Source organism: Mastomys coucha, unplaced genomic scaffold (genome assembly GCF_008632895.1).
Source record: "Mastomys coucha isolate ucsf_1 unplaced genomic scaffold, UCSF_Mcou_1 pScaffold15, whole genome shotgun sequence".
NCBI classification, from domain to species: Eukaryota; Metazoa; Chordata; class Mammalia; order Rodentia; family Muridae; genus Mastomys; species Mastomys coucha.
In genome coordinates, this window is record NW_022196897.1 from 152,094,001 (window position 1) to 152,109,327 (window position 15,327).

At 52.8% G+C, this 15,327-nt stretch overlaps 1 protein-coding gene across 3 annotated transcripts in view; it reads right to left on the reverse strand.

The window, feature by feature from the left end:
* Positions 1 to 1,144: 1,144 nt before the first annotated feature.
* Positions 1,145 to 15,327, reverse strand: part of Sulf2 (sulfatase 2) — an 83,616-nt gene continuing 69,433 nt past the window's right edge. For all 3 annotated transcript variants that reach the window (XM_031372799.1, XM_031372801.1, XM_031372800.1), the window contains exons 6-21: positions 13,983 to 14,133; positions 12,284 to 12,459; positions 11,021 to 11,149; positions 9,872 to 9,928; positions 9,353 to 9,482; positions 7,844 to 8,054; positions 7,453 to 7,681; positions 7,266 to 7,362; positions 6,780 to 6,874; positions 6,010 to 6,069; positions 5,467 to 5,636; positions 5,085 to 5,227; positions 3,965 to 4,088; positions 2,174 to 2,207; positions 1,901 to 1,954; positions 1,145 to 1,232 (exon numbers count right to left, since the gene is read on the reverse strand). In XM_031372799.1, the coding sequence (XP_031228659.1) occupies positions 1,202 to 1,232; positions 1,901 to 1,954; positions 2,174 to 2,207; positions 3,965 to 4,088; positions 5,085 to 5,227; positions 5,467 to 5,636; positions 6,010 to 6,069; positions 6,780 to 6,874; positions 7,266 to 7,362; positions 7,453 to 7,681; positions 7,844 to 8,054; positions 9,353 to 9,482; positions 9,872 to 9,928; positions 11,021 to 11,149; positions 12,284 to 12,459; positions 13,983 to 14,133 (1,891 nt within the window). In that variant the 3' untranslated portion in view covers positions 1,145 to 1,201. The remainder of the gene's footprint in view (positions 1,233 to 1,900; positions 1,955 to 2,173; positions 2,208 to 3,964; positions 4,089 to 5,084; positions 5,228 to 5,466; positions 5,637 to 6,009; positions 6,070 to 6,779; positions 6,875 to 7,265; positions 7,363 to 7,452; positions 7,682 to 7,843; positions 8,055 to 9,352; positions 9,483 to 9,871; positions 9,929 to 11,020; positions 11,150 to 12,283; positions 12,460 to 13,982; positions 14,134 to 15,327) is intronic.

Genomic DNA, 15,327 nt, shown 5'->3' on the forward strand with positions numbered 1-15,327 from the left:
TTCTGGCAGCCACGTGGACCTGGTCACCCTAATTTTGGTAAAGCGCTGGCAGAGAAACAAGACTGTGTAGCTAGATGCCCCAGAGCTGGTGAGACTTACCCGCGAGGTCCCTTGGAGCACGGATAGGTTAATATTAATGTATTACCCCTCTGCTTCTCCAAACCCTCTCCGCTGAAGGTCCACAACGTCTTGAGTGCTTCTAGAAAAAGTGCATCATCATCATCATCATCATAGTAGTAGTAGTAACAATAATCAAAAGACAGCAAAAAAAGTCCCAAGATAACCTTTTACAAAAATTCAAAGATTTTTTTTTTTCATACCAATAGCTAGTCATTGGCTGGGGTGGGAACACTGTAAGATGGTACTTATACTACAAAATTTCTTTACAAATACAATGTCATTTAAAACACAGGACACACATCAACTTGGGGTTTCAGTACCTTAGAAAAACATCAGTTCTGGGATGGATAACAAAGGAACGAATCCTGGGCAGAAACAGAAATGTCTCAAAGCTCAAGGGATTATCCTTGACACTAGCCACAGAGCGTTTATTGACACCACGACTCTTGAAAAGCAGGATTTCGTATTAGTGAGATTCCCCTACAAGTCCCTGTGTTGGTTACATGTGAGCGGTCACGGATGTATGGTGAAGGCAGCTTCGGAGGCAGCCGGGTCAACCAGCCAGGTGAATGGTACTGTTTTTTTTTTTTTGTGCTATAGACTCATTGTCAAGACTGAGGTTTGACAGCACCTGGGATGTCCGCGCTTTCTCCAAAGAGGAGGAGGAGGAGGAAGAAGAAGGTTAAAACAAGCTTGTTTCCCTATGTGGTTGGGGGAGGGGTGCGGGGGGTGGGGTGGGGAGGGAGTGGGCAAATCCCAGCAATTTCCATCTCTGAAGGAAATGTCCATGGAATTAGTTCCTTTGTCTTTGTGAGCCGCAGAAAGGGCGAGCAGAGACTCCAGGTGTGAGGTTCAATCCAGAGCAAAGCAGGGAAAAACAAAAACAAAAACAAAAAAACAAAAAACAAAACAAAACTGAGCCTCAGGAAGTCCAGGCATTGTCCTCCAGGATTTCCTGTCCCAAGAGCAGGCCCCGCCTCCTGTCGGGTCTCCCAGTTCCAACACTCGTCTTCCCATGTTTTTGCACAGCCTGGACAGCCACACGAGGCCTCTGGTTATGGAGGTTCCTCTGTATGGCCGCTTAGCCTTCCCAGCCTTCCCATAGCTGTCCCCTGCAGAACAAAGCGTGCATTTGGTTACCATGCTATCTGGATTTAAGTCAGCCCCACACTGCAAGCGTTGCCTTAGGGACGTGGCTTATAGGAAGGAGTACTTAGGCCACAAGGAAAGGGACTGCATTTTTGAGAGAATTTTGGCAAAGGATGTGGATCCTTGGGGAACGATTTGCCCCCCCACCCCCCACCCCCGCAAAGTGAAGTGAACTGCAGGTTGCTGCAGTCTGCACATGGCCGGTGACAGCCATTCTGCTGAGAAGGGCACACCCTGTCGAGCGCTTCTGCAGCCACATCCTTCAAGGTGTCTGTCAGCTGGAGTACTTAAGCACTTCTCAACTCTACATAATAGCTCAAGCTTACAGATTGTTGCAGAGGGAACAGCAATCTATTAGGATCAGGCATGGATTTGAAATATGAAATGTATGCACATTCTTATAGGAAAAGCAGCTATGACTTTGTCTTAGCAGAGGGTAATAAAGATAGGGCATGCATGAAGACCCAGCCCTGGAGAGGAGACACTAAGGGTGGAGTTGAGTGTAGATCTCTTGCTCATCACGATCGATCCTGGCTTCAATGCCAGGACTAAGAACAGCCAGACAACAGCAGCAACAAAGCCAGCAAGTCAGACCAGCTCTGCTTGTCTGCAAACTGGTTCTTCAACTCACAGTGATTTGGAAGAAGGTCTCTTCATTTCTGGCCATTTTCGACGCTGAAACTGCCTAAATTTTCAGATGCCAAAAGGAAAATGCGCGTTAAACACTATCAAGGAAATCTTGCTGTTCCCTCCCTCCAAAGGGACTATGGTGGTATCTGAGATGACATCTATCACCTATGGTCATTATGCCCTAGGCAGTTTCTCAATAGGTATAACCATTAAACAGGACAGGCTAAGTAAGATGAGGGGACTTAGCCCAAACTTTAAGAACGAAACCAAATACCTGTATTGTTCATAGCTTCCTCCGTCTCTAAGCCCTAGGTGAGAGATGAACAGAACAAAAACGGTTTAGGGCGAAGTGGTGCAAGCATCAGCATGCATTGCGACTGCTAAAGAAGCCTCTAAGGACCGCCTTTAGTCTGCCGAATGCCAGTGCCACGAGTTGCTAGGGTTCTTGACTCAGAATGAATGAGGAAGCCCTTTAGTCTGTTAGGTGCACTTGTAGGATGCCCCCCCTCGCCCCCTGCTGAGCCCAGTTAGCCATCGAACATTGAGCCTTCATTCACAATTGCCTTAGTGATGGAGAAGGGGAGGCAGACACAGGTGTGGGTACTAGTGCAGCACAAGGCTCCTTGGCTATGGGTGGGTGGGTGAGGGGCCCCCTGTGAATGCCTGAGGATGTGCTGGTATGACCAAGCCCATGGGTATGGAGTCACCAGCTGGGGAGAGAGTCACCTCGGGGCTGTCGTGAGAATTCCCCCACATTGTCATTTGGCATTGTGCTCGGCACAGTACTTACACGAGATTCCACAACCGTCACAAGGTAGCACTTGAGAGGCAGCTGGTTTCTTTTCTCCTCTGCAGCCACTCTTGCCCGTTTGTTCAACTCCCCCACCTCCCCTTCCCCCCATCGCAAAGCAGACTGGCACACCAGGATCTGTCTCCTCAACTTCCCACTTTCCTGGTAGGAACTGGAGGCAGCTTAGCACAGATATGTAGAAGCTCCCCAGGCCTTCCGTGGCCGCGGCTTTTGCGGTTCCCTCCATACTTGGCGGAGGCTAAGAACATGGTGTTCTCCTATTGTTTTCCTCCATCTTAAAACATCTAGCTGGCCAGGTGTAGTGGTGCACGCCTTTAATCCCAGCACTTGGGAGGCAGAGGCAGGTGGATCTCTGTGAGTGCGAGGCCAGTCTGGTCTACAGACTGAATTACAGGACAGTCAAGGCTACACAAAGAGATCCCATCTCAAAAAAACAACAAAAACCCCATCTAGCTGGTATCCTGAGCTTAGAAGTGCCAGTTTTAACCCACTCACCCCCAAACCCAAGGGATAGCCTGTGCCACCTCCTTTTCTGTTATCCACCCTAAAAATCACACCTTGTGGTGTGGGCTTCCCCCACTGTACCTCGTCTGTCATCATCTCTCCTACTGAGCCCCGGGCACAGTCTCCCTGGACAGCCATGTTGTATGGCACTTTTTACTGGACCCAGCTTCATCCTCAACTTAGTAATCACTGTCTCTTTAAAATGTTGACTCTCACTGCCCAAAGGTAAACCCCGCCATCAACCCTCCCCAAAGCAATCGAGTCTAAACTTTTCCTTTGTGGCCCGCAGAGCCTGCCTGTCACTGTCGCTTCAGTTCCAGCCACACAGGGTGACTTTATGCCCCTCCCACTTCCCAACCCTCCATGTTTCCTCTGCAGTTGACACTTGCTTCCTCTACAGTGGCACCCCTGCTCTATCACAGAGCTAATGATCCCATCATACTGCATGTTCCCGTCTCACGTCTCACTCCCTTCAAGCCAGATGTCTCCCTGTATGGATCCCTGCCCTGAGCAGCTCCACACCTTGCTCAAACATTTGCTGCTCAGGAACTCAGGAGGCTAAGTTCTTTGTGAAGAATGAATGAACAAAAGGGAGGGAAATGGAAAAGAGAAGTCTGTGTCCTGTATAGATTGTATGGGTTCTTAGCTCTCAGAAGCACAGCTTCTCTGTACCCTTCCCTGTGACCCTGGGCTCGTTGGGGCAGACATGACATACGCTCCCCTCTGCAGGCTGCATGCGAGCCAACTCACCCAGGTCCATGTTGCGGGTCCGGGGGTTACACTGCTTGTAGCCTTTACAGCTCCTTAGCTCCATGAGCTGAACGTGCAGCTGGTTAAGGACGTCCCTGTCCAATGTGTTAACCGCGTTCATCAGCTGATGGGAAAGGGGAGTTGTCAACAGGGAGTGTCCTGGGACCTCTACCTACATCTCCTCAAACCGGAGCACTTTAACTCGGGCAGGCTGTGAGTAGAGGTGCTATGGGCAGGGGTTGGGGGGGGGATACTATCAATACCCAACCTTTATTTCTGCAAGAGCCACAGTGCTGGGGAGATAAATGATGGCTCAGATGCTCTGCCAGGTCTGCTCAGTGGAAATGGAAATTTGGGAGAAGACACAAACCATGCCTGTGTGCTTCACCTTGAACATCTGCAGCTGCCCACTGGGTGTCTTGCATAGCCAGGTTTGACAGGTCAAAGCCTTGGGCTTGACAGCACCCTTTTGTTCCTCTTGGTGGAGGAACTTGGTATGGAGGTGGGTCAGGGACCCTGAGGCTTTGCCTAGTCTGGCACTACTGATGATCACAAACTGACATCTGCCACCCTCTTTGGGCTAAAGTATCAGAGAAGGAAGACTGGCGGTCTGTGGCTACTTGTGCCATGGCTGCTGACATCCTGAATTCACACTGCACGGAGCTGCGAAATGGTTGGTCATTACCGAGGTCACCTTCCAGAATGGCTAAGGTGCAGAGTTCTGGTGTTAGGTGCCTTGCCACTTGTGGTTGTCTTGGACGTCTCTGAGCCACTTCAATCACATCTGTGCTGAGGTGGTTTACAATAGGGAGACGCTGCACAGAGCTTGCCTTGGGTGCATGCTGGGTAAATGTTAGAGTTGCCTGTCTGTATGCTCCATGGCAGCCTAGAGCATCCAGAATGTGGACTGATCCTGTAGCTCTACTGATCAAGGGTCCACAGAAGTTCCTGCTGAGCCCTACTGTGTAGCCTATGTCTGAGGGAGAGGGAAGAGCTGTACTGTAGACCAGACACGGGGCAATGGAGGGAGACTATGTCGACAACGCAGAGTCCCAGACTAGCAGGTGGTACCTTTATGCCTCACACGCCCGTTTCCCCATCTCCCCGATGGTGCCTGTACCTGGTAAGGGTCTGTACTGAGGTCAAAGTATTCTATGAAGCCCGTTGCAAATTCACAGAAGAGGAAGTTGTGGGTCTCATTGATGGTCCTCAAGCACCAGTACGTGTTGTTGTTGGCACTGGTGCAGGCACAGAAGGGCCCCACTGCGGAAGGGAGAACGCGTGTTCTGAGTGTGCCCGCAGGAAGACGAGTCTGTCAGATAGCCTCCCTGAGACAGGCTCGAGAATGCCAAGTGACAGGCACAGGTCTCTAAGACACCTCCAGGAGTACGGCCCTCTGAAGCCTGATAAAGGTAGGTGGCCATGCGCAGGCCTCCCATCCCCTGCCTGCCCCTGCTTGCCCATTCACAGGCCTCCCATGCCCTGCCTGCCCATTGGCTCACATGTCCAGAGCGGCGCTGTCTGCCAGTGGTGGTTGTCATGGGTAAAGCACGTGAGGCCGGGCATGCTGCACGTATCATTGTTCTGTAGCCGCTTGAGCAGCTTGCGCAGTTTCTTCTTGCGTTTCTGCTCCCGCAGCAGCCACACCTTGTCCTTCTCCTGCAGACCCTTCCTGAGGGCACAGAGGACCACATAGCCTTGGGACCTCTTAGGGGGTTAAGACCTCAGCCTTGTGGTTCACCCCAGTGGTCGGGCAGAGACATCAAGGGCTCCAAATCCCACTGTTGTCCACACTCCAGCTAGGGCCTTTCTCCTTCAGCTCCCCCCAACCCCCAGCAGCACAGAAATGGGTGCCCAGTGCTTAGTGTGGCTACAGTGCCATATCTAGCCACAGTCTTGGTATGGACCTGGGGCCAGCCCCTCCAAGGATTGCATAGACCTCACCTCCCAAGGGAAACCCGGCCCAGCCTTAATTTCCCTTGTATGTTTTAGCTACAGACAGGCAGCCATGGCAGCTTCCGCCTTTGGCCTATCCCTACCCTTACCTGAAAGGGTGCAGGCTGGAGCCTTTGTGCTTGAGGCGGCCTTTGTGTTGGCTGTGATAACTGCAACAGACCCCCCCCACCCCAGTCCTAAGCATCAGAATCTTACAGAATACCCCAGCAGGTGTACAGTGGGGTTCACTGCTCTTGCCCACTGTACCCTCTCCTGAGTGGGATGGAGGGCACCGTATCCCCCTGGTTGCTAGCTCCATGCTTGGCTTAGATGTCCCATGTCAGACTTTACAAGGGCAGGGTGGGAATAATTTAACCCGGACTGGAGGCTGGGCCTGGCTTTAGTTGGTGTCAGCCCTGGCATTATGCCAGGTACCTCGTGCTTAGAAGGGGTCTTTGGGACCGGCATCTTACAAGGCCTGAGTTAGCAAAGGTGTTCAGAACTGTGTGGCTCCTTCAGTTTAAATCAAGGAAAATTCTTGCACCAGGTTCCCTAGTCACATGTGTTATGTGACTACCACACTGGACAGTGAGTGCAGAGAGACTTCATGTCTTTCCGTGTGGGAAGTCCTCTCAGGCAGGCAGAACCCCGTGTCCCTCGGCAGTTCTTAAAGGCAGTGAGCAGAAGCCTGTGCCCCTGACTGAGCCAGCTGTGCAAGGTGGTCCCTGACTTTTGCGGATGAGAGTCATTATTGGCTCCTCATCTTGACAGACGAAGATACAATTAAAAAGCAGCAACAGGGGCCAGTGTCCAGAGGGGCGCGCGTCCACGGGACACACTGGTGTCCAGGGATTGAGTGGGGCCTGTGCTACTCCCTCACCTGATTTTATGGCAGTCACATTCTTCTGGTCGCTTCTTCTTCAGGTGACCCCGGACTTCTCGAAGGTTCTTAATTTTGTTCTGCAGGGTTTCGATCTGAGGGAGGGAACAGGAGAAGCCTAAAAAAACCACAGGGCAACTGCGGGTGGGAAGGGTCCAGCCGCATCTACGTTTGTGGCTCTGCCCGTGGAAGGGGGCCTCTCAGAAGGACCAGACTGCTCCTCCCACCAGCGGGAGCCTACGATGCTGTAGAGAGGACGCGGCACTCTACCGGGGACATCTTGCAGGTCTAAATGAAGTCTGCCATGCTGTCCCCAGCCAGCTCTGGGTTGGACCTAGCTGACTGCTAGATCCCACGACTCAGATTCCTATTCTGGGGTCATGGATCCTGGGGGACCAATCTTGCTTTCTCCCCTTGCCAGCCCCCACCTCCCCTGCCCTTCCTGTGGATGCTTGCCACTAGCCTGTGCTGCCCCAGTGGCCACACCTCATGGTCGATGTGCAGCTTGTGGTCTTTCCAAGCCTGCAGGGACTTGTACAGGTCCAAGTCACACTGGACCGTGTCATTCTCAAGGATGTAGCACCTGTTCAAGAGAAAGGGTCGTGAGTGGCCCTGAGCAGAGAGAGTGGGGCCCAGCTCGCCCCTTAACCCCCACCTCCAGCCAGACTCTCACCGATGGGTCACTTTAATAGGATTGGGGGCAGAATAATCTGGAAGGCCACCAGTACCACTGAAGCTGCCACCATCCTTGTCATCCTGGTCTTCGGGGGCTCCTGGCCAGTGCCGCTTGGTAAGGTTACGGGGCTGGGGCATGCTATCCAAGCCTACGTGGTACACCTCACCATCCACCTCGATGGCCACGGAACGGATGGAGCGGTTCCGGGCGTAGCTGGTCTTGTACTCTGTCGGTGACAGAAGGGACAATAAGGCAGACAGGCTGGGACAGGCTGGGTGGTCTGTGTCCACACTGCCTCCTAGTGGCCTGTCCCAGCACTGCTGCCCTCTCGAATGCTAGCTTGTGAGGGCTTGTGTCCATTGCTCCTAGGACCACCCTTGACACTTACTTTTCTTAAAGAGTTTACGGCGTCCAGCCAGGCCCAGTTTGTAGTCTCCTCCGCTGCTGTCACAGCTGCAGGCCTCGCTGCTCTGGCCGTCGTACTTGGGCACCAGGTTGGAGAGGGCTCTGCCACCACCGCCGCCACCGCCGAAGCGCATGGGGCCCTTACACTTGTGCAGCTTCAGCGTCCCGGAAGCATCCTCCACACACTGCCACTTCTGAGGGACACAGCAGGGCTTCAGGTGTCCACACCCCCACCCCCACCATCCTGTTTGCCACACCTACCTGTCCTCTCCCTGCCCATGCTCGGCTTGGCAAATGCCATACCCTGCCACCTCCAACTGCCTGCTTCTCCCTCCTGTCCACACTTAGCTGGACCTACCACCGTGGTCACCAGTACAGCCCCTGTCTGACTAAAGCCATGTCCTCATGGTGGCTGACCAGCCTCCCTCCAAGGCCATGTGCTTCCACCTTAAAACCTTCCAAGGCCCGGGCTTCAGGATCCAAGCTGCTAATACCCAGTCTAGTCCACCCAGCTTCACCTTGGATCTCCCCACCTGCTGGCCCTGCTCTTCCTCAGCCCCCCCACTCTCTTCTGGTACATGTGGGTTCTACTTTCAGTGAAACTCAAGCCTCAGCACGAGGGAGGTACGTCATGATCCCCACTTGGAGAGAAAGCACGGAGGAGAGAACCTTGCTCCAGACACAGCTCGGGGGAACTGAGGGGTACTTGGAGCTGTGACAGCCCAGTGTCCTTGACTGCTTCTCAAGGTCGTGTTCACCCTGCCCTCTCTCCACCAATCCATTCACCCGGCGGCTAGAGTCTACGATGTCACACACACCCCTTGGTGTGGGTCAGAAGGGTCCCCCACCCCACTCCTGCTTGTTCCACGACCTGCCCACAGGTCCCCTCATCTCTCACACCTCCCTTCCTGCCTCCCTGCTCCCTGAGGCTCATGTCCGGCTAACTCTCCCTCCCCATTCTCTATGGCCCACCTTGGAAAGGCCTCTTCCACACACTGCCCCTCTCTGCCTGGATACTACCAGGATTATAAATTTACTTAATGTCTCTCTTGCAATCAATATTCTTTTGTTTTGTTTTGTTTTGAAGACAGGGTTTCTTTGTATAGCTCTAGCTGTCCAGGAACTCACTCTGTAGACAAGGCTGGCCTCGAACTCAGAAATCCACCTGCCTCTGCCTCCCTAGTGCTGGGATTAAAGGTGTGGGCCACCACCGCCTGGCTGCAATCAATATTCTTTAAAAAAAAAAAAAAATCTTGAAAGCTATTTCCTAATTCCCTTATAAATGGAAAGCCAGCCTCGAAGAGCATACCACACAAGTCAGCCAGAAGGCAATGGCGTTTGTCACCCGAGCCTGCCTGCTGGTGCTTTCCCACACGAGGAGTGCAAGGCGACACACCCAGAGGACACTGCCACCTTGACAGAGACCAGAGCCTCTGGTGTAACCATGGGAACCACACCCCACAGGGCCCGGGAGCTTCAGCCATCTCCTCACCTGTCCCAGCTGCTCGCATGCGGTCTGGTACTCAGCTCGCTGACACAGGTCCTTCACACGCTGATGCTTGGGCAGGAAGTTCTCCTCCTGGGCATTCACTTTGTCACCCTCCCTCTTGTGGAGCAGTTTGCTGAGGGAGATGCAGAGCTGGTTAAACTGGGTGGAGCCCTGGGCAACTTGTGCTTGCCTAGGCTGCTGCCCCTGCATAGCTATGGAGACCTACTGTGGAGGACGGGAGTGAGTCTGACTGCTTGTGAGCACCTGGGTTTTAATGGGAAGTCTACAGGAGCTGTTTGTTGCAGATGGCCTGAGTTAGGATTAAATGAACAGTGACAACATTGTACAGGCTCTGCCAAGTATGTTGAAAGGGGACATGTGGCCCCCAGATTCCAATTCTGCATCAGCCTCCCGATCGTGGCAGGGGGTTTGGACACAGCCAGTCACCCAGTCACCAGCACTAGTCCGCCTCCTGCAGTCTTGTGGCCGCTCTTCACAGGGGTCTCCCTGCCCAGCACTCACCCTCTCTCCACCAGGAAGGAGTCTCGCCAGACCCTCAGCTTCTTTTTCAAGTGGAACCTAGAAAACAAGCAGGTCCAGCTTCCTATCTGCAGGGCCCCCGTGTGTCCCCAGTCCTATCCACAGGTTCTCCATACCCTGGGCCAGGTGGCAGTCATTGAGTGACATTGGAAAGGTCTCCACACCCCAGGGACAAGGCTGCTTCTCAAGATGTGGTCTGAATGCCTCTCTGTGACTGAAGTTACCCAGTTAGATGGGCATTTGTGTGTGTGTGTGTGTGTGTGTGTGTGTGTGTGTGTGTGTGTGTGCATGTGTGTGTGCGTGTGTGTGTTTTAGTTTTGGGGTCTCCCAGGAACCCAGTTTCCCAAATGCTAGCAGAGACAGCACCTCCAGTTCTGGGCTAATGAGTGTCTGCAGGGGGTGATTTCTCCTATCTATCAGGGTCGGGGTTGTGTAGCTGGGGCCTGTTCATACAGAGACAACATTCTATTCTGTACCCCGATTCTCAAGTGTCTGGTGCCCCTACATTCTGCAATGTCCATTTTAGACTCTTCCAGCCCCCTTCGTTGGAGGATGTACTGCCTTACGGGGCAGCTGGGCCCCTGTAGATCTCAGGGCTGGCCCCACTGAAAGGAAAGTGTACTAAAGGCTCACAGAAAGAGCTGTTATCCAGGGGGCAGTTCCACTGATGACCACAAGAGGTCGCCCCCGCCTTTCTGGTTCCTCATCTCTAGGCACCTTCCTTCCCACCCGTTTCTTTTTCCCCCCTTGCTGCTTCCTTCAGCCATCCAGGACACCTAGAACACACTCCTGTCAGTCACACTATCCATCACTAGGACCATAAAAGCCATAATCATTGTGACAAAGAATTCTGAATTCTTGGTTATCACCTTCTCTCTCTGGGTTACTCTGAGGGCCAACAAGCTGGAGTGCCCTGGTACATAGAAGAGTGCTACTGCTAGCTTCGGACTTTTCATCATTTTAGCTTTGGAAGGTCCTTAGCTCCAAATGGGAGTGGGCTGGTCCTCTGCTCTCTCATGGGTTAGTGCAGGGCACCTAGATCCTGATACTAGTGGTCTTCCCCCGTTCCCATGGCTAAGTTCTCTCTGGCTAGGGAGCCTCCTCCCCGGGTCTCTCCTGCTCCCTTCTCACCGGTTCACTGGCCGCTCTGAATCCAGTAGCTTGAGGATGGACTTCCCATCCATGTCTGCGGGGATGTCCAGCCCAGCGATATCCAGTATGGTGGGGGCCAGGTCAATGTTGAGGACGATGTGGGGATTTCTGGAGGACAGAGAGGGAGTGGAAACTTGGCCACCTGGGTGGCAGCTTAGCTTGGGACAGAGGCATCTGGAGGTGAAGAGGGAGGGGCATCGGCAGATGAGGAGGCTCCCGTTCTGACACTCTGACCCTTATGGAGGCTGGTTCCAGCTGGACCGTCCAGTACTGCACTGTTAAGGTCACCTGGACTAATGCTAACCTCCTCTGCCTCTAGGGTTCATGCCCGCCCTCTTGTTGGTTCTTGCTGGCTGGGCACGCAGAGTCTGGCCTCTAAGCCCGTTATACTTGATCCAGAATGATCTTCCTCTATGCTGCATGACAGTTTTAGCACTTACTAATGAGTCTGATGACAAGCCCCACTTGTGGACCCCACTCCTGGGATCACATCAGGGTGATCTACTCAGTAGCTATCCATGTGAGAGTGGCCCAGCAAAGACTGTGGCTAACTAGCAAGTGGCTGAGGAATGGGGTTGGGGCTCCAGTTGTTCTGTGGACAGATGTTCAGCCGTCTCTCTGGCGTTCTCCCTCTTTCTCTCTCCCTTGCTGGCTTGGAAGATGGGCTGTGCTGAGGGCTGCTGTGCAGGCCCCAGTCCTCCCTCTGGATAAACCTGACTGGATTCCCCTAACCCCTGGCTGCTACAGGGATGAGGCAGCCATGATTGCCAGCCTTTCTTTTGGCCTCCCACAAGCATTTCTGCTTCAGCTTGCCACCTCAAAGGTTAGGCGGAGGAGAACGGCCGAGACCATGGGCCACGTGGTCCTTGAGGAAGGAACAGAAGGCAGATAGTTTGTTCGGTGTTGCCACAGGAGCGGACCCTGCTGACAACGGCTGCCCAAGTCTGAGATCTCTTCCTCAACTGCCACCAGACCAGTGGCTGCCCAGACGGGGTGGAAATCAGAGCCCTGTCCCACGCGCTGGCAACACCCAGGCTCTGGCATTTCCTGGCCCAGAACCCCACCTCGCTGTTTTTCATGGGAGTTCATAGCTCCTGGCTTCTGCCTCAGAAGAAGGGTATAAAACTCCTCGGAGCCCACCCTGGCCGACAAAATGGCTGGTTCCACTGTCCTAGAAGTGCGCAGTCCAAGGTCTCCCTGTAAGCCTGGGACCTGGGGTACAGGTGCGGGAGGCACACTTACAGAGAGCCAGCTTCCACGTTGGGGCCCCTCACATAGAACGGGACCCTGATGTCGAACTCGTAGGGCATGGACTTGCCCTTCACCAGACCGAACTGGCCAATGTGGTAGCCGTGGTCGGCGGTGTACACGATATACGTGTTGTCCAGCTCCCCCGTCTCCACCAGCATGTCATAGATCTGCAACAGAGGCCAGAGCTGAGGTGGCTAGGAACTGGAGACCTCCACTCTCAGCACACCTCCCATCTCATCCATGTCTGGGGCAAATGCACTTCTCTGCAAGGCCTCTGGGACTGGACCGTTTGTGAGGCCACTCTCCTACACTATTCTTTATACTTGTTAATATCTGTCCCTTGTCTGTGGCTAGTTCCCACGGGGAAGGGGGTCTTGCTGTGTGTGTAGGGGGTCTCTGTATTTTGCTCTCTGGCAGCTGGCAGCTGTGTCCCACTTGCACTGACCCTTAATAAATGACCTTGGATGAATGGATGAATGAATGAATGCACGAAGGAAGGAAGGAAGGAAAGAAGCTAGATACGGCCAGGGTAGAACCCTGTGTAACTGTCTGCAACTGGCCAGTGTGGCTAGAGAGCACACGAGCTATGTCTAGTGTGGCCCAGGAATGGGATTTGAATTTTATAGTATTTTGATTTAAATTCAGATAGCTATGGATCCCTTTTGAGTAAGCTATCAGCCACACAGTAGAATATGACTTCTTAATATATGAGAGGTGTGTGTGTGTGTGTGTGTGTGCAGTACATTCTATCATGTGTGTGAAAGTCAGAAGACAGCTTTTGGGAGTTAGATTTTTCCCTAGCCTGTGTGTCCTGGAGATTCTCACACAGGCTTCACTATGGGTGAGTTTTGAAAACTGTGCTTTGATGAAAAAAAAAGGAAGGTGTTTTTTCCCCTGGAGGGAGGGGTAATGATGTCAAACTCGACGTAATGGTTGTAGAACTCGAGTGAGTGCCAGTCAGTGAGGGGCTGGACCCGTGGCTTCGCCAATGTCAGTGAGGGCTGTGCCTGTGGTTTAGCTGGTTAGAGCGCTTGCCCAGTGCGATCGAGGCTCTGAGTTCAATCCCCAACAGCAGATAAACCATGTGGCACACATGTGTGAAATCTTAGACTGTGGGAGCTGGCAGCAGCAGGATCAGGAATTCAAGGTTACCCTCAGTCAGATGTGAGTGCTAGGCCAGTTTGGGATCCAGGAGACTGTCGTAGACACACAACCCAAACACCCATTGCGTTGTACACTTTAACTGAGTGTACGAGGTAGAGCTCAATAAAGCTACTGAAATTTTGGGTGGGTTTTTGTTATTGTTGTTTGTTTAATTTTTTTTTTTTTAAAGAAACAGAAGAAGCCAAGCATGGTGGCTTTTGTATGTAATTCCAGAACTCAGAAGGCCGAGAAAAGAGACTACCCATGGGTCAGAGGCCAGTTTAGCCTCCCTGAGTTATACTGAATGAGACCCTATTCCATGTTTTTTTTTCTTTAAAGTAAGAAAAGCATAGGTTCATGGGAAAAGTTCAGGAGTCAGAGCCTTCCTTCCCTCTGGATTGCTCCAAGCCCCTTTTCCAAGTTGACATAGTATTTGGCTCTTTGATTTAGGTTTTCAGATTAGGACAGAGGCTTCCCAGGGGGGAGGGGGCGGGGTGGGGGGTAGGGAGTAGGGGTGGGGTGGAGGGTGGTGAGGGGCGGGGCCTACCGTCTCCATGGAGTCGTCCACAGACATGAGGGTCTGAAGGCGTTTGCGCTGTAGCATGTTGGTGAATTCCATGTGAATGGGCTTCATGGGTCCCGTGTAGCGCATGATCCAATGCTTGTCTGGGTTGGGTGCATAGTTGTAACTCGGGGTGCTGGTGGCAAACACAGGCAGTCAAGAAAAGTGCCATGGACAGACAGACAGCTTGCTCCAGTTGGGAGGGGGGGCAAGTGGACTGGCCTAAGGGGTAAATGGGAGGGAGCCACCTTAAATGGACATGAGTCCCTAGGTGCAGGAAGCCAGCAGCTTGGCATGAGTCTTTCTCTGAGAACTTTCTGGAGTTCATTCCTCGGCCCTTCTCCAGCTGAGAGCCTTCTCAGGCCCAGAACTCGAGGCCAAGCTCCCTGCCTGCACACCATCTTATTGATTTCCCAGGCCTGGGGCACACACGGGGATGTCACTCTGGAGAAGGGAGGATCACAGGTAGGTGAGCTCTTTGCATTAAGTCTTGGTTTGAGAAAACAAGAAGTAGATGTAAAATTAAGTATGTGACCGCTGTGCACTCAGGGCCCACACACTCCGAGAATGTCCACCTTTGGGACACAAAACATGCCTTTGATTCTTTGTCACAATTATTCTCCCAGTTGTGATTGGAATCGCTCTTTGAACTATGTTGGGAAGATCAGGAGTTCAAAGCCTGCTTGGACACAGTGAGACCTTCTCTGGGGAAAACCAAAAAACCAAAACAAAACCAAAAAAAATCCACAAATTGTAAATCTGAACCTAACCCACCAGAAGAGGGCATCGCTCCACCATCCACTGGGTCTCAAAACATGAGCACCGGGCCCTTCTGATCCCATCCCTACCCCAGTAAGCTGAAATTACAGCCAAGGGTTGTTTCTTGCTTGAGACAGGCTAATGAGAGCAGAGTCGGGAGGGGGATGGGAGGCTGAGTGAGGCGGGGGTGGGGTGGGGTGGGTTTTCTTGTCAGAACAGCCAGTGCTCTCTCTGGCACTGGCTTGGCCACTGGCCCTGCCTAGGGACCCCAGTACTCTGTCACATGTCAAAAGGTCTTGTACAGAGATGGCACCATGGCAGCTTGCAGCAGTCTGACAGATAGGAAACTGCTACTGAGTGCTTTGAGGAAGCCAGGACCTCAAGGCTCCCCAGCTCCTGGCAACCTCCTGCTGCTAAATCCTTCCCAGCTCCATGTTCTTTGATTATGAGAAATGCCTGTGTCCTGCTTGCGCTGCTGGCCCAGGGCATGACCCGCGTGTAGAACATTCTTAGAAACAAGCCTTCTTGTCTCAGGGCGCTAGAAGGGGCTGCCTGGGTGGTGGCAGAGCCG